Source organism: Zootoca vivipara, chromosome 15 (assembly GCF_965207765.1).
Source record: "Zootoca vivipara chromosome 15, rZooViv2.hap1.1, whole genome shotgun sequence".
NCBI classification, from domain to species: Eukaryota; Metazoa; Chordata; class Lepidosauria; order Squamata; family Lacertidae; genus Zootoca; species Zootoca vivipara.
In genome coordinates this window covers 11,486,784-11,510,741 of record NC_142598.1, presented here as the reverse complement: position 1 = coordinate 11,510,741, position 23,958 = coordinate 11,486,784, and the positions used below count along the sequence as shown (strand labels likewise).

General features: G+C 45.5%; 1 protein-coding gene across 1 annotated transcript in view; it reads right to left on the bottom strand.

The window, feature by feature from the left end:
* Positions 1-22,658, bottom strand: part of LOC118097939 (alpha-2-macroglobulin-like protein 1) — a 61,584-nt gene extending 38,926 nt beyond the window's left edge. The window contains exons 1-11 of the mRNA XM_060268973.2: positions 22,503-22,658; positions 19,682-19,865; positions 15,715-15,759; positions 14,948-15,089; positions 13,303-13,355; positions 12,787-12,807; positions 8,898-9,075; positions 5,698-5,782; positions 3,566-3,692; positions 800-914; positions 177-286 (exon numbers count right to left, since the gene is read on the bottom strand). Of these exons, the coding sequence (XP_060124956.2) occupies positions 177-286; positions 800-914; positions 3,566-3,692; positions 5,698-5,782; positions 8,898-9,075; positions 12,787-12,807; positions 13,303-13,355; positions 14,948-15,089; positions 15,715-15,759; positions 19,682-19,865; positions 22,503-22,570 (1,128 nt within the window). The 5' untranslated portion in view covers positions 22,571-22,658. The remainder of the gene's footprint in view (positions 1-176; positions 287-799; positions 915-3,565; positions 3,693-5,697; positions 5,783-8,897; positions 9,076-12,786; positions 12,808-13,302; positions 13,356-14,947; positions 15,090-15,714; positions 15,760-19,681; positions 19,866-22,502) is intronic.
* Positions 22,659-23,958: the final 1,300 nt, after the last annotated feature.

Here is a 23,958-nt window from a genome sequence, read left to right as displayed (position 1 = left end):
GGAACGGATTAATCCACTTTCCATTACTTTCAATGGGAAAGTTCACTTCAGGTTAAGTACACCTCAGGTTAAGTACAGACTTCCGGAACCAATTGTGTTTGTAAACCGAGGTACCACTGTAAGAGCAAATCTATCCTAAAGATTTCTGTTATTAAACAGAAAGAATAGGGTGTTACCTCTCCCGTGTATGGGAAACCTTGTTTGTAGAATGAATTGAGTTTGCTAAACTCCACATTGACTTGCTTGACGGCAATAGGCAAGTTGCCCTGTCCTGCCTGAGTGACTCCTGCATAGAGAACAGACAGGTTGGTTTAGTACAGCAACTGGAATGCTACAAAAAGGACAGTGCTAGGTTTGAAATTTCTGCAAAAGTTCTAGGCACATTGTTAACTAGACCTTACACAAAACTGCAAGGACATCGCTCTCATGAGCATGTCTACATGGAGGCTTCCAGCACTTCCAAGTTCTCTTAAACAAAAACTGGCGTCACAGCTCACTGAGTTAGATATAACTACTTGTGAGAAATGCCATTTCTCTTGTGGAAACCGTACCACCAGGACACAGTTTGTTGTGTGAGCTGCAGAGGATCCCTAGGTATCTGCAAAGCAGGTGACGCGTGTCTTGAAAAATCAGGTGAAATGCAGGAATGAACCCAAGCCCTGAAAACAGTTTGAAAACAGTTGACTGGGGAAAAAAATCAGAAAGGCAAGGCAATCAAACCAAACTTTCGGGGGTGGGGTGGACTGATTTGCCAAAGGTGAAAGCTGAATGCTCCCATTTCTTGTTATTTCCTTTGTACCTGTTCCTTTCTCCTCCAGTTCTGCCTCAAATTTGACATACTTCCTATAGCCGTTGTGGGAAAGATTTAAATCAGACCCATTGATAGTAAAATAAGCAAAGCCAGTCTCATCTGTCTGGAGATAGAAATAAAAGAAAGTACATTAGAGACTTCCGGTTTGTCTGCCGTGGCGAAAGGCTGCGTCCATTACATCCATTACATTTTGTGCGGAGTTCGAGGATAAAATGGGAGTAATTATACTCCCAAACCCCCACCCCAGGGCCGGGGGAGGCAGCTCCACCTGCTGATCGCCCAACACCTGCTGCCCATCCGGAAGGAAGAGGGGGTAGGGGGCGCTGGCTGCAATGTACCACGCATTATTGGCAACTTTCCAAAGTGAGGGTCGCCGAAGAGAAATGTTGGATCACAACAAGAAGATAAAGAAAATAAAGAAGAAAAACTGATTTCGCACAGAACTACATAGGAATAATCCGCTTGCAGAATTCAGAGGCTGTTAAAAATAAGTGAAGGATCAACATTGGGAATGTTTTATTGGGAATACCTGGATATGGAATGCTGCGCAATGTGAGATCATCACTCCCTGGACTTCAGAGCATGGGAACTCACCCGAAGATACAAAAAATGGGTGTATCTATATATATATATATAAATGTAAACTGGGTGGGTGTGTTCGTCTCCAATGTTCAACAAAACCGCTTGACCGATTGCGTTCAAATTTTGACACAAAGTCAAATGTGACTTACGAGAGCGAGCCCATACTGTTTTCAAAGACAGATGTCACACCCGGGCCAGGTAAAACCACGTGTTCCAGAACCCAAAACCACGTGTTCCAGAACCCAAACTCACAAATCAGACAAAAGTGCATTGCTGGGAGCACAGGAGAGGTTGCAAAACAGCGCCCTCTAGCGACAGCTACACTGGTACTGCACCTAGGAAGACTTACATCTCCACAGCATCTCAGCTCGGCTTTCCAGACTGGGCTGAGTGGAGGTGGGGGCTCGCCTGGGTGGGGGATGGGGGGGAGGGGGTGGGATAGATCATGGGTCGGGACAGGGTGGGGCGAATCACAGGGATGAGCCGGAGTGGGGGGCGGAGGGGCCAGGATGGGTCATGGGTCGGGACAGGGTGGGGGGAGTCATAGGGATGCGCCTGTGTAAACAGAACACATAAAACAGGGGGACTCTGAAGGTGAGGGGAGTCTGAAGGGGGACTCTGAGGCTCCAATTAACAGACTGAGCCACAGCAACGCATGGCAGGGCCAGCTAGTTGTATTACAATTAGAAATATTTTCAATGTGGTTTTTATTGGATGGTTACAATGGAAATTTTAACAAATATTATTTAAAGAGAAAGTACACTAGCAAAGCTATACGTGTAGATTCTGAGATACTGAGCTGCTGCACCAGCTGTCACTCAAGTCAGCCTGCATGCTATGTGGACGGGGTGGAGCAGAGGAAGTGCGAATAAAAGGTGATCTGAAGGCACAGGAGGCCACCCCCTGGCTGAAGCTGAGCAGGTCTGAATCTAGTGATGGGATATAAATGCAACACAAGAAAATAAATAAAGTCGCCCTCCCTGGTTGTCTGCAGCCAGGGTAACATCCCATAAGACATCATGCAGTAAAACCTGGTTGCTTTGTTTCTAGATCTGGAGTGTATTAGCCTTGCACCTTTTTTTTCAAACTTGAACTAGCCACGCAAAACAAGAAGCACGAGTCAGGCTCTGTTGTGGCAAATGCTCATTTGCCCCGAAAGCAGCAGCTGTGCCTCTTGTTCTCGCCACATCCGCCTGACCCAAGGCAGAGAGTACTGCAGGGGAGCATCATGATGCAATGATGATGACACGTCAAGTCATACATTTTCTTAACTAGACGTTATAGCAGGAGGAGGAGGAGGGTGGGCAGAGAAGAGATGCACAACCTGGCATTTCGGATAATGGGTAAAGCTATCCTTAGTAGATATTATTATTATTACGTATTAAATTAAATTAAATTTCTATACTGTATTGCACTTCATCCGAGGATCACAGGGCGGTTTACCATTTACAATATGCATAGCTGCCAAGTCTCCCGTATTCCACGGGAAATCCCCGTTTTTCCAGCTGTTCCTAGCTGAAAAAACTGATTTTTTTGTTTTTTACCGGTTTATTTTGGTGTGGCGGCCATTTTGGAACTGGGCGGAGCATGCTCAGAAGCGACTTTTGATGTTGCTCTGCCCAGTTCCAAAATGGCTGCAGTGCGACTTCTGGCACGACAGCCATTTTGGAACTGGGCAAAGCAGCATCAAAAGTCACTTCTGACCATGCTCCGCCCAGTTCCAAAATGGCGGCAGCGCTACTTCTGGTCTGCTACTTCCGCCCGGTCCCTTATTTCTCCGACAGCAACTTGGCAGGTATGACAATATGTAATACGTAAGGTGCAATAATCATGGTCCTCACCTTCATAAATAGCATCTTGCATCTGTTACAGAATCACAGGATTAGGCATGTGAACCACACCTAGCAAAATAGGGACTGTTTTTGTATGAGGAGCACTGAATGCTCACTACCAAATGGACAAAATAAGATACTGAGGCATTCTCCTTATAGATCAATCTGGCACAATGCTGGGTGTTTCCGCTCCTCTCCATCCACCTTCTTCGTGGACTTAGAGAAATGGAAGGTGAGCGCAACAGGATGAGGCCTCCAGTCTCTGAACCAAAGGGTAGGGGCAGATAACGCATCCCAGCCTCCATTCTGTCCAAAGACAGCCCCCTCCCATTTATCTCACCTGGGCTGTGTACTCATGTGCAATTGCTGATAATGTTTCATTTGTATTACGCCAAAGAAAATAAAACGATAATCCTCTAGTGAAGCGGAGCTGCACATTTCCTTGAACACGCTTCCCATATGTGTACCTAAGGCACAGGTGACAGTGGAGAGCGGGAGTGGGGGGAGATGGAGAGAGAGAGAGAGAGAGAGAGAGAGAGAGAGAGAGAGAGAGAGAGAGAGAGAGAGAGAGAGAACACAGATGAAAAAAGTATGTTTTAGTTTCCCACACATCCCCTCCACGTAGCCCCGGGTGCTAGCAACCTACGCTATGCCACTAATTATCACTACCGGCAGAGAGGTTGTTCTCCATTGCTAATTCCCTTTTTATATGTGCTGACCACAGGAGAGAGCCAGCTTTGATCTCAGAGCACTCAGCTCATGTGTAATGATAGCAAGTACATAGAGCACCCCAAAGGAACTCAAAGTGGGTGCCCCAGAAAATGTCCGAGAATTTTCTGTGGCACAGAGAAGTCCATTCTCAATGTGCAGAGAAGGATTCCCTGACAGACAATTTGGTGTGCGGAAGGGTTCCCTGAATGTAGAAAGCTAGGGGATGAGCATAAATGCAAATGAACAGCTGCTTCCATAAACAGCATAAAGTGAGCCAAAACAACCACTTTAATACAGAGGGGGGAATCTTGGAAGTTTGGGCTCCATACCACATTACCACATAATTTTATTTTCATTTTTAGAGGTACAAAAATGAGGATGAGAGGGGAGAAATTTATATTGGTTCTACTCTGATTTAACAGCCATAGTTTTACCCTCTCTCCAAAAATAAATGCCTGAAAATCATAATTTGGCTCAGATGCTAAGCATTCTCGAGCAGATTGCTTTCCCTACAGGGAATGAATAGCAGTTAAACAAGCATGTGCCTGCATTATAAATGTGCATTGAGACAGAGAAAGTGAAAAAAATAGACCCAAAGGGATGAAGAGAGACATGTCAACACAAAATTAAAAAAATCCTTCCAGTAGCATCTTAGAGACCAACTAAGTTTGTCATTGGTATGAGCTTTCGTGTGCATGCACACTTCTTCAGATACACTGAAACAGAAGTCACCAGACCCTTATATATAGTGAGAGGGTGGGATAAGGGTCTGGTGACTTCTGTTTCAGGGTAAAGTGGTGCCTCGCAAGACAAATTTAATTCATTTCAGGAGTCAATTCGTCCTACGAAAAATTTGTCTTGCGAGTCGCGGTTTCCCATAGGAATGCATTGAAACTTAATCAATGCGTTCCTATGGGCTTCGGGGGACTGGCGGCAGCGGCGGCGCTTGCTCTCTTGGCTCGGGGAAGGCAGGCAGGCGGTTCCTATCGGCTCCGGGGCTGTTGCCGCCTGCCTGCCTGCCTTCCCCAAGCCAAGAGAGCAAGCGCCGCTGCCAATGCCGGCTGTGTGCGAGGCGGCAGGGGAGAGAAGCGGAGAATAAGGATCCTTATTCTCCGCTTCTCTCCCCCGACGCTTCGCACACAGCCGCATCGGATGGGTCTTCGGAGAAGGCGCAGCGCTTCTCCGAAGCCCCGTCTGATGCTCCCGGGTGTCTGCGGCATGGCGCTGCTTACCGCGGCTTGCCAAGGCAGGCAACGACAAGCCCGGGGAAACCAGCTGACAGCTGATCTTCCTTTGCCGCCTTCCCGCACTACATTCTATGGCCCCGCTTCACAAGACAAAGTGGCGGCCATAGAAAACCTCGTCGTCTTGCAAGTCACTCGCACAACGCCAAACGCTTTCGTCTTGCGAGTTTTTCGTTGCGCGAGGCATTCGTCTTGCGAAGTACCACTGTATCTGAAGAAGTGTGCATGCACACAAACAGTACTTCTGTCTTGTCAGGATTCAACCTCAATCTGTTAGACGCCATCCATCCTCCAACCGCCTCCAGGCACTCACACAGGACCTTCACCGCCTGCACACGAAAGCTCATACCAATGACAAACTTAGTTGGTCTCTAAGGTGCTACTGGAAGGAATTTTTTATTTTGTTTCGACTACGGCAGACCAACACGGCTACTTACCTATAACATGTCAACACAGTACAACTGGGTCTGGAAAGGTCCCATTATGGGAACATTGTTTACCGTGAAATTTTACTTACTTGCCAGATACTTTGACCTGGAAATTTTCATCTGCTGTGGTGACCAGTTCCGGAAACTCAATCTCAACTTCAAATTTAGGCAGCACTGTAATGAGTCAGGAAGAGAGACAGAGGAGAAAGTGAGTGGATTAAAAGTTTCACATGTAGCAGCTGCATCACCAAAACTGAACACTGCTCCTTCTGCACTTTTAATTATTTTTATTTTTATTATTTTATTTATATACCACTTCTCTGATAAAATGGCTTCTAAGATCTACATTGGCTCCCAGTACGTTTCCGAGCACAGTTCAAAGTGTTGGTGCTGACCTTTAAAGCCCTAAATGGCCTCCTGAAGGAGCGTCTCCACCCCCATCGTTCTGTCCGGACACTGAGGTCCAGTACCAAGGGCCTTCTGGCAGTTCCCTCGTTGCGAGAAGCCAAGTTGCAGGGAACCAGGCAGAGGGCCTTCTCGGTGGTGGCGCCCGCCCTGTGGAACGCCCTCCCATCAGATGTCAAAGAGAAAAACAGCTACCAGGTTTTTAGAAGACATCTGAAGGCAGCCCTGTTTAGGGAGGCTTTTAATGTTTAATAGATTATTTTATTTCATTTTTCTGTTGGAAGCCAGCCAGAGTGGCTGGGGAAACCCAGCCAGATGTGTGGGGTATAAATAAAAAAATATTATTAAAATGCACAATAAACCCATTCCATCAAAACAGTAAAGCATGCATAGCTAAAACGTACAACAAAGCAAACCCATTAAAAAGCACAGCAATTAAAACAGTTAAGAGAGCAATTAAAACAATTAGATGAGGAAGTTCAATTTGAGAGGAATGCTTGTCTATACAGGTGTGTCTTTAAGTAACGGCAGAATGCCAGTACTGATGGGATTTCTCGTATTTCAGCAGGGAAGGCAGTTCACAACAGTGGCGTCACCAGTGAAAAAGCCCACTCCCGTGCTACCCCAAACCAAACATATCCAGGCCATGGAAAAGCTATCCGGGTTCCATTTCCCAATCTTAAATGCCCACACTGGGCAGTAGAGAATAAGGGAGTGTTTCTGGTATCCTGATCCAGAGCTGTTTAGGGCTTTATATGTAAGCAGGGACCCAGGTGGCGCTGTGGGTTAAACCACAGAGTCTAGGGCTTGCTGATCAGAAGGTCGGCGGTTTGAATCCCTGCAACGGGGTGAGCTCCCATTGCTCGGTCCCAGCTCCTGCCCACCTAGCAGTTCGAAAGCACATCAAAGTGCAAGTAGATAAATAGGGACCGCTCCGGCGGAAAGGTAAACAGCATTTCCGTGCGCTGCTCTGGTTCGCCAGAAGCAGCTTTGTCATGCTGGCCCCATGACCCGGAAGTTGTCTGTGGACAAACGCCGGCTCCCTCGGCCTATAGAGCGAGATGAGCGCCGCAACCCCAGAGTCGGACATGACTGGACCTGATGGTCAGGGGCCCCTTTACCTTTTTATGTAAGCAGTAGGATCTTAAAACTGGGTCAGTAGCTAATAGACAACAAGTGCAAATCCCTTAGCACTGGCGTGATATGTGCTAATAATTCAAATTTCTGAATTCAAAGTCAGGAATCATTCCTAAGCTTTTGAAGGAGCATTAAACAAAAAAAAACTCCTTCAAACGTGTTAACGGACTAGGTTTAAGGCACTTTCAGGTGAGATTAAAGTTTCACCTGTGTCTGATGCTTACTCAACATTGCTCAGGACAAGTAAGTATAGGGCTCTGAAATTACTTTTTGTTCATTCACTTTCTTATAGGGCATTTACATGACCAGGTCACCAAATTATTTCACCCTTTGTTTTCCCTTTGACCCTTATGACTCTTTTGAGACCTCACAGAATCTGACTGTTTTGGGAAGGAACGGAACAGCCATGTGCTCTCCAGCTATGTAAATTGTGCTTGCATTATTCTTTCAACTGTTGGAAGGGGTGTGGCTTTGCCATGTGCTGTGCCTTTTGGACAGCCGAACCTGTCACTGCCCACCTGCACTTTATTCGGGACACAGTCAGCACAAGTGATCTCAATTGGCAGGGAGTTCCAAAGTCCAGGCGCAGCCACACTAAACGGCTGAGCTCTTACACTAGTGGCCTAAATTGTGGAAACCTTTTGGGGAAAGTGTGTTTCTGAGGTTTGATGGCACCACCGCTCAGAGACCAGGGGTGGCAGAACCAGAGGACTCCCAAGCATACCTGCCAGAGAAATAAGGAACCGACCGGAAATAGCAGACCGGAAGTAGCGCTGCTGCCATTTTGGAACTGGGCAAAGCAGCATCAAAACGCTTCTGAGCATGCTCCGCCCAGCTCCAAAATGGCCGCCACGCCAGAATAAACCGGGGGGGAAACAAAAAAATCCGGTTTTTCAGTTAGGAACAGCTGGAAAACGGGTATTTCCCGGGGAAAACGGGAGACTTGGCAGCTATGCTCCCAAGGAGTGGGGAGAGGAGGCTGAGGGAACACTCCCCAAGGGAGGGTGTTCGAAAAAGGGTGAGAGGCTGCCAGCTCTGCAGGAAAGGGGTAACATAACTGGGCTCCTGAGCCCCACATTGGTGCTGTGGGAAGAGTGTCGTTGGTCAAGGGAGCCGTGGACTCAAAAAGGTTGAAAACCTCTGCCCTGGGGCAATTCCAAAGAAGCCTTTGGCAGAGTTTCCCAGAGCTTTGGAGACCATCACTAAGGCCGACTGAAGTCTGCCGCAAGTGGTGTGGGAATGGGGAAAAGTCTGCATCCCTGCATCAGTAGCTCACATCCTGGGTTCAGATTATAAACAGATGTTGGTGAAGGGAACTTCTCCCTTCATCTCTCTGCCCATGTGGCAATGAGAGGAGAAATGGCAAGCAATGGCACTGAGTGCCATTTCAGTTTTACACCGCCATCTTTTGTGTGCCAACTCACATTTAGGAATAACAGTTTTTAAGATGGAAGTCTAATTAAGGAGCTTGGGGGGGGGGGAGAGGTTCACTTTTTATTTAATAAAATAAAATTTAAAAATCCAAATATCTAAGGCAACTAGGATTCCTAGCCAGGACAGGTGTGCTGTCAATTCAATAAATAACAAAAAATACTGTATCCCTATCACTACATATTAAACCAAACAGAGTGAAAGGAAGGAATAATAATAATGTAATAGCCTGTATTCCTTTTATTGTTAGCACATGTGTGTGTGCGCGTGCACACACACACACTGCAACCAAAGTGGTCTCCCTTTGAAATCTCACCATATTCTGCCACCAAGAAATCTCTTCTTGAATTATCGATCTCCGCAAAAGGTGAACTTCCAACTTGTATGGAGTACATTCCCACGGCTGCTTCAGAGGCCAGAGGAAAAGACAGGTCCACAATGCCATTTTGAGGCTTCACATCCAGCCACTGGCCTATTCGGTTCTCTTTAGGATCCTGAGCACAGGGATAAGACCAAAAGGACTGTGATGTTTGTGAGGGACATCACAAAAGCAGTCAAATACAACATTTCCTGTTTGCCCAGGCGGACACACAGGGGAATGTTGCTCCAGCCAGGAGGACTTCCTGTCACACCTGGTCTGGAGCATCCTCCCCCTGTGTGTGACCAGGTAAATGGGCGTGACCTTCTGAGACCCCGTAAAAGGGCTGGTCACGCAGCCGTCTTTCTCTTGATGCTCTTCCTCTTGTACTATCTTGATACTTTTTGCTGTGTGCTGGCTCTCGGCCAGCAGCACATGGGCTCGTTCCTCACAAGAGGATGAACCCACACAGGGGCGTACCCAGGATCAAAACTAGGGGGGGGGGGCAAGAGAAGGGAAGAGAGAGGGAAGGAAGGAGGGAGGGAGGGAAGAGAGAGGGAGGGAGGGAGGGTGAGAGAGAGAGAGAGAGAGAGAGAGAGAGAGAGAGAGAGAGAGAGAGAGAGAGAGAGAGGGAGGGAGGGAGGGAGGGAGGGAGGGAGGGAGGGAGGGAGGGAGAAAAAGGAAGAAAGAAAGAGGGGGGAAGGAAGGATGGAAGGAAGGATGTAGCTCCCGTCCGCCACCCCCAGCTCAGGCTGCTCCTCCCCCCTCCCACATTCCTGTCACTGGCTGCAGCTGCGGAGGAGGCGAAAACAGCCCGATTTCGGGCTGCTTCTCCCCCCCCCCCCCGTTCCTGTCGCTGGCTGCAGCTGCGGAGGGGGCGGAAACAGCCCGATTTCCATAACCCGCAGCCACTTTTTCCCTTTAGTTTTTGGAGGGAAAAGGTGCGGGTTATGGTCCGTAAAATACGGTTGGTTTGTTTTTTGCTTCTAGGGGGGGCAGCTGCCCCCCTGCCCCTGGGTACACCCATGAACCCACACTTTTCTCTGTATCTGTAAGTACAAGCTAAAGCCTGCCTTCAGGATCACACTGTGGACTGAATGTGAATAAACCTTATCATTACTTTAAAAGAAGATTACTGTGTCGTTATTGTTTTAAGAGGGAACCAAAGGGGATTTACCAGGAACAAATCCAATCCGGACAAGCCAGACTGAATTGCTTAACTCAAGTAATTCTCGCGAATCCAATCCATTAGCTTCCTGCTATGTACATGCGAATGTGCTCTGCAACAAGCTCTCTAGCGTGAATGAGGAAGGATAATATTAATCAATATATCATCTCCTACTGTCCTCAACATTCCCATAGTTCATTCACTTGGCTGCAAGTCATCAGCAATACTGAGACTGTGTCCCAATAGAGCACTGTGCAATTGGCCCACAAAAGTCTACATACCGTATTTATCTGTGCAGAAGACGCCCCCTACTTTTGGGGTCGCAGATTTAGAAAATGGGCATATGCATTATCCGTGTATAAGACGCCCCCATATTTTAAACCTTATTTGAAAGTAAAAAAACCTAGTCTTATACACGGGAAAGTACGGTACTTTTCAGGCAGCATCTCCCTTGATATTCTGCCGCTTGCCATCTACACCAGCAGGTGGAGCTTGGAAAAAATATATCCTAGCCGTGGGATTGCTACCTTGCTTGTTTTTGCACCCGCAATCATTTCGCTTCCCTTCCACTACTCTGTTGCTGCAATCTTTATCAGCTCCATTCCTTTACCCACCAGATCCCAATATCTGTAGCCATATGACGGACTGTGAATTATTATTTGCTATCGCACCCGCTTCTGACACTCCCTCCTCTGCGAAGGGGCAGAAAGCAAAACTCATGCAAAGGGTTTTTATCTCCTGGGGTCTGTGACGGAGTGAGAAGAGAGCTGTCTCACAGAGGGAAGATGCTATTTAATATTGTTGCATAATACACTCTGCTAACAAAACAAAACATGGAGGGCACACTATGGCATACCGTATTTCACCACATAATGATCACACTTTTTGTGCTGATTTTTCCTTTCCAAAAAGGGGGTGGGGGTGCAACCATCGCATGAGGAAAAACCTGGTGTCAGGAAAAAACCTCCAAGGCGTGACCATGTAGGGTTGCCATATGTCTAGAATTTCCTGGACATAGCCTGGATTTGGCCGTTGGAAACAGTGCTGATGGAATACAAGTGAGGTCCCAATCAAAGAAGAATTTAATCAACTTAAATTGATGGAATATGCGCAGCTTAAGAGAACAAGAAGAATATACGTTTAAAGAAGACTGAAAAATGTTTACTGATTATTTGGGTGAAGAAGAAGAAGAAGAAGAAGAAGAAGAAGAAGAAGAAGAAGAAGAAGAAGAAGAAGAAGAAGAAGAAGAAGAAGAAGAAGAAGAAGAAGAAGAAGAAGAGGAGGAGGAGGAGGAGGAGGAGGAGGAGGAGGAGGAGGAGGAGGAGGAGGAGGAGGAGGAGGAGGAGGAGGAGTTTGGATTTGATATCCCGCTTTATCACTACCCAAAGGAGTCTCAAAGCGGCTAACAATCTCCTTTCCCTTCCTCCCCCACAACAAACACTCTGTGAAGTGAGAGAGGCTGAGAGACTTCAGAGAAGTGTGACTAGCCCCAGGTCACCCAGCAGCTGCATGTGGAGGAGCGGGGAAGTGAACCCGTTCACCAGATTACGAGTCCACCGCTCTAAACCACTACACCACACTGGTAGCATTAAGATAAATTCAACAGTGTATATATGTTTTGATGGTGAATGGATTAGTGAATGGTTTAGCTCATGTTAAAATATGCAGGGATATATGGTGTGCAAAATAAACCATGGAAAGAGAAGAATGGAAGTCATTGATTGAAGGTTGTCTAAATAATTATCTTAATATGCAAATTAGAAGAACTTAAGAAAAACTATTTTTTAAAAGAGGAAACTGCTGAAATATCCTGGAAACATTTGACAGCCCATGTCAGTAGTGTAGATTTTGGCAAATTTCCTTTGTCAACAACAAATTGTCGCTGTTTTTTGTGTTGAATATATGCTATATGGTAATTTATGGACCTAATAGGTATCTAAAGCCATTTGCACATAACAAAATATATATTTTATCCAAGTACTTCCAGGTTTTTTTTCTTTAATTTTTTTGGGGGGCCCAAGAGAGTGTGGCCCTAAGCTACAGCTTGTTTAGCTCATACGTAAATCCGGCACTCTCCGTGCCTAACCTTAATGTATCCACCGTACAGTTTAGATCTCGTGGGAAGAGGCAAGTCTTGTGATTCTCTTGTGCCTCACTTTGCCCTCTTGCTTTCCTGCCTGCCCGCCTGCACCTGTTGCCTTCGGCCAGTAAGAGCATGCGCAGTGAAAACAGCCCTGCAACTATTATGTGGGGAATGCTCTGGGACCATTTTGGGGGTTGGAAAAATGAGGGAGTGACTATTACGGGGTGGCGACTTGGATGTGGTGAAATACAGCACTTCCGCACGGTTTGTTACTTTAACAAATAATTCTCAGTCTCTCGTATAGCTACAGTTATTGGGGTCTGTATATAAATTTTGTAATTTATGATTCAACCACATCTTACATTTTATTGTGTAGACATACCAAGAAGTCTCAAAAGGCATGGAGGTTGCGTTCTGGGTCAGTGCGCACGTGCGTGAAAGTGTAATGCCCCTTTCCACCCCATTCCACCCTCGCCCCGCCCTTTTAGTGACAGCTTTTATGACATTTCCAAGTCACTTCTGGACTTGGCACTGTGTGCGTGTGCACGATTGTGCACCAATTGGTCACGCCTAAAACGGCAATTACCCGTACTTACATTCAACTGTATCAAAGGGATCTGCAAAGAATGAAGGAGAGAGAGAAGACTCAGAAAGAGCACAAAATCAGCCTCGTGAGGAATAGGGTAACCTCCAGTTCCCCCAAAAATTCTGCAAAGCCAGCAAAATAATTTAGATCAAGTGAATCTGCCTTGCGTAAACTAGTCGTCTCTGACCTGCTGCCCTTCATATGTTTTGGACTACAATTCCCATCATCCCTAGCAAGGCCAGCCTACCCATGAGGCAAGGTGAGGCGACTGCCTCAGGTGACAGAATCCACCAGGACAGCAGATCCCAATGTTGATCTTTCTCTCCTCCCCCTCCCCCCATTGTTCCTGTTGTAGATCTCCCCTCACCCTTTCTTCCTTGGTAGGGAAGGAGACGCCATTTTGGCCTCAGATGCCATAATGTCTTGGACCAGAGAGGCAATGACAAGCCCCTTCTGGTATGAATGTTTCTGTACAGACCTTGAATGGAAAGCCTTCGCTCCTTGGGATACAGGGAGTAATACTCACCATTTCATCCAGGGCCTTAAATTCTTCATCAAGCCTCACAATGCGAAACCTGACTAAAAAAAGCAAATGCATGCATGTTATTTGCTATTGAAAAGAATTTCTTAAAGAGTAGATCAGTGATGGGCAACCTTTTGAGCTTGGTGTGTCAAAATTCGCCCAAAAATCGAGCATAACTCGGGTGGTGTGTTACTTCGAGGAAAAAACCATAATTTTGCGATATTTATAGTTTAAATAACAAAAATGTATAATTGTAATATATAACTGTATTTAATAAACCAAAAACTAATTATTTAACCAAACCAAACCAAAAAATCCTTATTTATCACAAAGTGCCCAGAGTTGTTGAGCTTTTTGGGGGGAGCTGCTGACCAAAGTTTTGGAGGTTTTTTTGGGGGGTGCAAAAGTTGCTTTGCTTTTGGGGGGGATGCCCCAAAGATGCTGCGCTTGGGGGGGGGGGAAGAGAACAGAAATAAATGACGGATAATACCTTCGCTGGAACTAACACGCAGCACTGACATAGTCTGCCAAAGCGCCCAAAAAACCAGCACAAAACGGGTTAAAAAATGAACACTGTTACACCCAGTCATCGTCTGCCAAAGCGCCAGAAAAAACAGCACAGAAAGGGTTAAAAAACCAATCTCTGGCTACCAACAACAACAACAACAGGATCCGGGTTTTGACAACGGGTTTTAACAGCGGAGGCAAGCTGTAGCGTGAGGAGGAGTGGGAGAACAAATGGGGGAGGGGACAACAACAACAGAGTGATGGGAGCGATGGGGCGCGTGCCAGCAGTGACGGCTCTGTGTGTCACATCTGACACGCGTGTCATAGGTTCGCCATCACTGGAGTAGATGTTATTCCGTCTTATGCTGTGTCTTATCTGAGTTTCATTCTCCACTACTTCATGTTGCTATATTTTTTAAAAAAAAGAAAAGAAAAGTAGGTGCTAATCTTTCGTTTCCCCTCCACTTCTGTTTTTCCTGCTATAGATTTTGCTTATGCTAATTTAGCTTGTGTGATGATCAGGGCTCTGCTGTGGCTTAGCAGCATAGCTGCCAAGTTCCCCCTTTTTTTAAGGGAAATTCCCTTATGCTGAATAGGCTTCCTCGCGAGAAAAGGGAAAACTTGGCAGCTATGCTTAGCAGCAGTTTTTACAATGCTTATTGTAATTGTTTCACATCACCCCACCCCAATAGATGAAACAGCTGCTTCAGTCACCTTCCAGGTTCTTCCGGCCACTCATGCAGACCCTTCAGGTGTCCCTATTTTCCAGGGACGGTCCCAGATTTACAGAAGCCAGCCCCGTTTCTGATTTGATCCCAGAATGTCCCACTTTCCCTTAGGACATCCTTATTTTCATCAGAGAAAGGTTGGAGGGTATGGATTTATGTGACCCCCGAGCTAAGGAGATAAGTAACTGCTGTACACAATCTTTAGAAGATATCTGAAGGCAGCCCTGTATAGGGAAGTATTTTTAATGTTTAATGTTTTATTATGTTTTTATATGTGTTTATATGCCCAGAGTGCCTGGGGCAACCCGGTCAGATGGTCGAGGTATAAATAATAAAATTATTAGTAATATTATTATGGAATAGGACATCCCTATTTTCATCAGAGAAATATTGGAGGGTGTGCTCGTGCCTACCTGTCTCTCCAGGCTTGTAAAAGGGCTTGTCTGGCTCTATAATATGCCTGACATAAGCAGCCTGAACTAGCACCTTCTTCCTTTCCTCAAAGATGCTGTCACCCGCTCGTATTAGGACATGCACACTGGCCAATTCTTCTTCCTTCACAATATAAAGGAGAAAAAACTGTTTCAACTACAGGAGGACTGAGAAGAGAAGCATATTTTGCAGCTGGAGAAGATACCAGAGCATCCATCCCAAACTGTGGCCCTCTTCCCCCTAGGAAATAGGGAAACAAGATCAAAAACACTTCCATTTATATACACACACAAGACAAAAGCCTTCTTTGTTTTTGTTATGTAGTAAGCTTGGATCCTAGAACAATAGGCAGGTAGGATCCTAGAATGCAACAACTGATTGGCCTGCAGTAGAAGACCAATCAGGCTCCAGGAGAGAAGCCGAATCAGCCAATCAGACGGGACTCATTGTGTAAATAATGTACCGGTATATAAAAGCCTGAGGTTTGGGGGGAATTCAATCACTGTTTTACAAGCTGCAATAAAGAGCATGAAATCACTGCAGGACTCCGAGTATATTTCAGTTTCCCTCTCTGCACACCCCACACTGTGGTTTGCTCTTCCATTTTTGTCTCTGCCACCCCATTTCCTCCCCCCCTCCTTTTCCGTCTTCCTCCAGAGCTGTTCCTACAGTCTCTCCCTCTTGCGTTACACGAATCCTTCCAGTGATCAGAATGAATGAATGGTTGGAAGCAGCAGCAAAGACTTACGAGTTGGTGTTGGTCCAACTTCTTCTTGGGAACAAAGTCTGGGACCTAAAGAGAGAGAAACTGATTGGTGGATGAAAAAGAGGGGAGAAAAATAAAATTCACACAGAACTTCACCTGTGCCATAGAATCATAGAATTGTAGAGTTGGCAGGGACGCCAAGGGTCATCTAGTCCAGCCCCCTGCAATGCAGGAATCACAACTATTGAACCCTAATTATATGATCACAATCTAATTTTAAAAAAACACCCAATAAAATTCTAATACAATACTTGGCAGTATTGGTTTTATTTTTAAATGTACGCACAGCTATTTTTGATCTCAGAACACATTCAGATTGGTCCACAATAAATACATCCACATATAACAGGCTTGTAAACAGGAACCTGCCTATTTGCCTGGAAGTGGTTCTTAGGATGTGTAACAATTACCATTTACTCTGGCTCCAACATGCTCTTGCTACCAGTGTTTGAAACAAAGTATACATGGCGCAAGCAGCAATCCATCTTGTTGGGATTCTGGTGAACACAGAGTTAAAACACTCTGGAGGCGTTCTGATTCTCTGGGTGTCTGCCCACAAGTGATACGTGCAATTTCCTTTGTTTCAGAGTTCAGTTTTGGTTTTGAGTATGAGTTTCTGCCAGACACGAGTGTGTATGAGAGAGTGCTAGAGATAAGAGCTGCAAACATGCAGCTAGCTTCTGTTGGTTTTGATGTTTCTTTTATGCTTCTATAATAAAGTTGAGTTAGCCTAGAAGCAACAGAGTTGAGTCTGTTTTATTGAAGGCACAGGCTGCCATCGTTCCAGCTGCGCTGCAACTATGCTGGGTCCGAACAAGAAGAAGCTTTGCAGAGCGAGCTGGGGAGTGTACTGGACAGCCATTGAAGATTGGCTGCGTGGGTCTAAGGATTTACGACCCACTAATGAACTTTACAACACTACATTTATCACAACACATCTGAAGCCTGTAATTTCCTGAGAAATACTGCTGGTTGATTTGCTTTCCCTCGAACCCGCTTCCTTCCAATTTAAAAAACATAAGCGACAGCTAAGCTGAGGGGTGTAGATTTTCAACATCTGTTTTGAATGCAGAAATAGATGATGGCTTCACTACGTAGGAATTCACAGGTGGCTAGTCAGAGCTTTTCCCTTCCTTTCTCTTTCGGGCTGTGGGTGTTTGCTCCAAATGACTTACACTGATGTTTCATTTATTGAATTTATATCCCATCCTTTCTCCTGAAACAGCAAACACATTCACATTTTTTTAAGCGTCCTAAAACAGCTGGAACATTCTAACAGCCGTTGCAGTTAAAGACATGTAAAACATCTGTGTGGGCAGATGAGCTCATAACAATTGTCATGGGTTAAAAGCATTTGCAACCTTACTTGCAATAATAGCATAATATTCAGGGGGGGGGAATCAGCTGTTTTGGCTAGAGGATGTGGACAGGAAAGTGCTTGGATGAATGCAACCTGTCACTCCCAGTACGTTTCCAAGCCCAATTCAAAGTGTTGGTGCTGACCTTTAAAGCCCTAAATGGCCTCGGTCCAGTATACCTGAAGGAGTGTTTCCACCCCCATCATTCTGCCCGGACACTGAGGTCCTGCTCCGAGGGTCTGCGACAAGTGAGGTTACAGGGAATCAGACAGAGAGCCTTCTCGGTAGTGGCTCCTGCCCTGTGGAACACCCTCCCATCAGATGCCAAGGAAATGAACAACTATCTGTCTTTTAGAAGACTTCTGAAAATCTCCTGTATCAGGAAATTTTAACTGTCTAATGTTTTACAATTTTTAAATGTGTTGTAAGCCGCCCAGAGTGGCTGGGGAAACCCAGCCAGATGGGCAGGGTATAAATAATAAAACAATAACAATTACTATTATTATTATTATTATTATTATTATTATTATTATTATTATTTATTTGATTGCTGGACCCTCGACCGGACACTGGTATGACTATTTCCACAGATAAACTGTTGCCCCTGCAATATTACCTCTCACCTACCCTGCCTCCACTTCTTGCCATAGGTTTACATGGGTTGGACTGGGGCAACTCGCGCTATACGATCACAGTACCAACTCACATGGTGTGCTGTACCATACCTGGCAAGTTCCGGCCTGAGAAATAAGGGACTGGACCGGAAGTAGCAGACCGGAAGTAGCGCTACCGCCATTTTGGAACTGGGCAGAGCATGTTCAGAAGCGACTTTTGATGCTGCTCTGCCCTGTTCCAAAATGGCCGTCGCGCCAGAATAAACCAGAGAAAAACAAAAAAATCTGTTTTTTCGGCTGGGGACAGCCAGAAAAACGGGGGTTTCCCAGGGAATACAGGAGACTTGGCACCTTGTGCTGTACTACCGTGTTTCCCCTTTTTTAAGCCGTAGTCATAAAGTAAGCCATGGCAGGATTTTTAAGATTTTTAAAATATAAGACATACCCCGAAAATAAGACATAGGTCTACCTGCAGGGTCGGCGCCCAGCAGCGAAGGTGGGAACGGGGCCGAGGACGCCTCTGGCCAAAAGTTATGGGGGGGTGTCGAGAAGTTCCATTTGGCGGGGGGGGGGGGAGTTGGAGGGAGGGAGGCACTGCTGACTGGGCTTGTTGCTTCTGTTTTCTTTTCACGTTGTTTGTTCCTGTAAAATGGCAACCCCTGGGCCAAAGCAATTGATCCTCGCCTATGTTGCTTCCCAGGGTGGTGGGAGGGGGGAAAGAAAGAGGGCAAAGATGTCGGCGGGGAGAGAAAACGCGTGAGTCCTCTCCCTTTCTTTCCTGCTTAGCCAGCTTGTGGGCAGGCCGAAGCAATCGAGCCAACGTCTCTAATAACAGAAGCTGTTCTGTCATTAGAGACGTCGGCTCGATTGCTTCGGCCTGCCCACAAGCTGGCTAAGCAGGAAAGAAAGGGAGAGGACTCACGCGTTTTCTCTCCCCGCCGACATCTTTTCCCTCTTTCTTTCCCACCACCCTGGGAAGCTTCCAGGCTGCTTACCGTACTTGATCCGGCGGCCTGCCGGGTCAGCACTGATCAGCGCTGCACAGAGCACCAGATCGAGGATCCGGTCTGCAGAGTCAGCGCTCAGCAGCGCCGTGCTGGATTGAGGAGGCGATGCTCCGTGCGGCGTTGCTGGGCGCTAACTCTGCAGACCGGATCCTTGATCCGGTGCTCCGCGCGGCGCAGCAATAGCCAAGCGCAGCGCGCCGAGCCGGCCAGCACCCTCACCCTCGCCACTGCTGCGGGCACAGGCACGGGCATGTCCCCCACCGGCGCCAGCCTCAGCAGCAACGCCAGCAGCGATGCCTGCATGGTGCAGCTCAGCCCCACGGCAGCCCCTGCGCTCCCGCTCCAGCCACCTGCGTGAGCCATGCTCTACGGCCTCGGCCCCCCGCTCAGCACCGCCAGCAGGTCCACCGCAACGTCGGGGGAGGAGGGGAGGAGGGACTTTTCTGCCTATGCCATCCGTTCTCGGCTTGGTTTGCTTAGCGTCGCCTTTGTCATATGCCACCATTGTCGATGATGTCCTCCGGTTTCACAGAATTGTGGAATTGGAAGGGACCGCGAAGGCCCTGCTATGGAGGACTATTGTGCCTCCAACTCCCCCCTGCCAAATGGAACTTCCCGACACGCCCCCCTTAAACTTTGGTCAGAGGCGTCCTCCTTGCTGTGCACCCTGAGCTAGCGGGACCCAGCAGCAGCAATGCTGGCCGCGGTAAGAAGGGGTACTTACAGTAATATTTTTTTAAAAAAAAGACACCCCCCGAAAATAAGCCATAGGCGTATTTTCTTGAGTAAAATTAATATAAGACGGTGTCTTAAAATGTGGGAAACACGGTAAGTCTCAGGAAGGATTCACTGCAGTGATGGCAATCTCTACCACAGCTAGTGTGCTGCTGCCTTGTGTCACCCGCTGCCCTTATCTAGCTAAGAAGTGAGAGCATCTTCTACTGAGTGGCTTGCAATGGATGAAACTTGCCTGGAAGCTGATGCATTTGTAGGTCCCTGGCTTCTCCACATCCATCTCCAGCAGGGTGTGGTTCTGCAACGTCATCTCTAACGTCACTGCCAGGTGGGCCTTCTCCGACAGGGACATCAGTTGCACACAAAACTTTTCCATATTGGGATGGCGGATCATTGCTGGGAAGGCCACCAGATAGCGGCTGCGAGAGAAAAGAGAGGGGGGAATCCTATTATCTGTAAGGCCTTTCCTGACAGTTTTGGAGAAATTGTACTTTAGCAGTTCTTGCAAAGTTGCTCTGTGGGATCCAGACAATTTTAATCAAGTTATTTTTTTAAAAAAATTATTAGTTTTACATGAATTTATACATAACTTTAACCATTCCAAATCATAAAAATAAAACGTTCTTTCAAACCTTCGGACCTCCTCCCTTCCCTCCATGGGTTCCATTTCTAAAGAAAATATATTCTTTTTTCTTTTACCATTATCCATTTGTCATATATACCGTGTTTCTCATATTATAAGACACGTCTTATATTTATTTTTTCCTCAAAAAAACACACTATGGCTTATTTTCAAGGGATGTCTTATTTTTTTCCTCCTCCTCCTGCCGCGGCCGGCATTGCTGCTGCTCCTATCACTATGTCTTATTTTCGGGGTATGGCTTATATTCCTTGAATGCTTAAAAATCCTGCTATGGCTTATTTTATGGGGATGCCTTAAAATATGAGAAACAGGGTATATATATATATATATATATATATATATATATATATATATATATCTTTAGTTGCATACTTTAAAAATTACAAAAGGAAATCCAGAAATAATACAAAGAAAGGAATGCAAAGAAAATTAAAAATACAAAATTACAAAGGAAATCAAATACAAGGAAAGAATAAGGTACAACTATATCAAAAAGAAAAAAGAACACAAAAAGAAAAATTTTAAAAATTGACTTCCTATTGTTTAAACATCGCTTTCCTTTTTTTAGATTTTATCTTATCCTGCTTTATCTTATCCTGATTGCTTTAACATAACTTTCTAACATAATTATCTATTATAGGTATATTAGTCTACCTTATTTGTCCATAACCTGTTCATTGAAAATTTGAGGAAAAGCAAAGAAAAAATTAAATATAAATGTTTTCTGTATGTATTTCAATCAAAGCATATCACCAAATTTGTATTTATATTTTCTTTACTTAAATAATCTTCTACATATTTCCATTCTGCCTTACATTTTTGCTTTGGGATATTCCTAATCGCTGCTGTCATTTTAGCCAAATTCATAAATTCCACTAGCTTTCCTTGCTTAGGAAAGCTATCCATTTGTTATACAGAGAGGCAACCTCCGCTCGAAAAATCCTTTTGTTAAGCGGAAATTTCGTTAAGCAGGGCATTCGTTAAGCGAGGCACCACTGTATAATCGTGGTTACCAAAGTTCATTTTCCATTACTGTACAAGTGTCATTGTATCCCTGGCAAGATTTTAATTAAGTTATAGTCCCTTACCAGGGAGGAAAAAAACATTACTCAGTAATTGCTAAGGCCTTTGGCCAAACAATAAACTGAAGCAAACAAACAAAACAACCTCCAATAAAAAACTTGGGTGAGGGATGCAATTCTCCTGGGCAGCTGCAGGGCAGGGTGTGGCAGAAAAGGCAATATTACAACAAAGCAATATTACAAAACACCGTAAGTTTCCAGGGCTCTCTCGCTCCAGGAAATGGAAGCCTGCAACCCTGTGAAACTGTAGAATTGTAATTAGAGTTCTAATTGTAAGTAGAATTATAGAATTGGAATTAGAGTTGGAAGGGACCCTGGTGATCATCTAGACTAACTCCCCAAAATGCAGGAATACGCAGCTGTCCCATACAGGGATCAAACCTGCAACCCTGGTGTTATCAGCACCATGCTCTAACCACCTGAGCTATCCAGGCTCAGCTTAAAGGTTAGGCATGAGGGAAAGTCACAGAATTGGGGCAGGAGAAACATGGCGAGTAAAGCGGAGGGACATGATAGATGCATATTAGATTATGTGTGGCATGCGGAAAGTTTTCTCCCTCTCTCCTAGAACCCAACGGAGATGAATGTTGCAAGATTCAAAAGAAAGAACTCCCCACAGCACACCGCTAAGCTATGGAATTCGCTCCAGCAAGAAGCAAACTTCTATTTCATTCAACAGAAATTGTTTCTGAGTAAATGTGCATAAGACAGAGCTGCATGCCTGGGAGCAGAATACCTGGAGGTTCTCCACTCAAAGCAATTCAACAAGGCACTTTAAACCGGTGCCGGAAAGTGCTCTAAAATCTGTGTCCGTGCGGAAGATAACCTGAGCCAATGCGACCCACATATGCAAAGGGCGCTCATCATTGTTGCTCTCTGCTCCATGTGCCCATCTGCATTCCTTTCCCTTTTTCTTTTTAGTTTTCTATTTATACTTTTCAAATTTATACATTTCATAAATTTTACAATCCATTTAACCTTTCAAAAATTGACTTCCCTCCCCCTCCTCCTGGTGTTTCCTTAAATTTATTTTTTCATATCTTCTGCATATCCAAATTCATTTAAGTTACTCGTTTAATTATCTACTGCAAATATATACTCTTATAAAACTGCAGGTTGTTACAATAATCCTGCTAATGTTTTTATCTGTTTACAATTTATCTGTAAATATTCAATAAACCATTTCCATTCTTTTATAAAGAGTTTGTTATTTTGATTTCTGATTCTTCCGGTAAGTTTCGCCATTTCTGCATAAGTTTTTGTGCTCATCTGCACTCCTATTCCATCATGAAAGTGGCCGAGCAAAGAGAAAGGGGAAATAAAAATCTTACGGATCTGATATAGCTGGAGCTGTGAGTGAGAGTAGCATCAAGGCATAGAGGAGTGTGGCTGCCCCCATGGCTGAGCTGTGATGGGCAGCAGAGTCTAGTTCTCCAGACACCCAGCACTGGAGATGCAGAGATCTAAATACCCTGCCAGAGATCCCTTCATGGGTCCACCCCCATATTTACTGTATTTACTTTGCTAAGTAATCAATGTCCTCTCCAATGTCTCCTGCCCCCACTGTGACTATGTGACAAGGCAGCATAATGCAGCTGATACAGTCGACAATTTCTTGACCGCAGGGCATTGCGAAAAATTTGATGCAGTTTGACCTTGAGATGCATCCGAATTGAGCCATGCAAAGTGCAGCATGCAGAGAGACTCATGGATTATCTGTGACTTCACCTCAGCAGGGAGACTTTGGGCTCATCCCTACTTCCTTTTGTGCTGCATTTTTAGGCACAGGTCCAAACTTTAAAGCTCCATGTCCAAGTGGGTATTTGTTGTTGTTGTTCAGTCGTTTAGTCGTGTCCGACTCTTCGTGACCCCATGGACCATAGCACACCGGGCACTCCTGTCTTCCACTGCCTGCCGCAGTTTGGTCAAACTCATGTTCGTAGCTTTGAGAGCACTGTCCAACCATCTCGTCCTCTGTCGTCCCCTTCTCCTAGTGCCCTCAATCTTTCCCAGCATCAGGGTCTTTTCCAGGGAGTCTTCTCTTCTCATGAGGTGGCCAAAGTATTGGAGCCTCAGCTTCACGATCTGTCCTTCCAGTGAGTTTTCTTGGCAGGGATACTGGAGTGGCTTGCCAGTTCCTTCTCCAGGTGGATCACGTTTAGTCAAAACTCTCCACTATGACCTGTCCATCTTGGGTGGCCCTGCATGGCATAGCTCATAGCTTCTCTGAGTTATTCAAGCCCCTTCGCCACGACAAGGCATTGATCCATGAAGTAGGTATTTACTCAAGTCTAATGCACACCTCTTTTTTGCCAAATTATGCTGTGAAAAAATGGGTGTGCCTTAGATTTGATGGTGCATTAGACTTGAGTAAATATGGTTATGGTACCAGATGTATAATTTCAGAATTAATTCAGTAGTGATGCAGAAAAAAGCCTAGTTTCCCCAAAGAGCCTAGCCCCACCCAAAAGCAAGGTGGGTTTTTACTCTGTTTTCATTGTGGACCTCAAGCCATTTCATCAGATCTGTGAAGTGTAACCCTAAATTTGCAGACTTGGTTTTCAGCAAATATAAGACTTGCATCTGAATAAACATGGCTGGGATTGCGTGGCAACATTGCTGTCCTGGAAACATGTTATGTCCTTTCAACTCCAGAATGTAAGGGAACATCTGCCTGAAAACTACCTACCGTACTTTTCCGTGTATAAGACTAAGGTTTATTCAATAAAAATCATGCTTAAAAGTGGAGCTCGTCTTATACATGGGTAGTGCATAGGGTGGATGTTT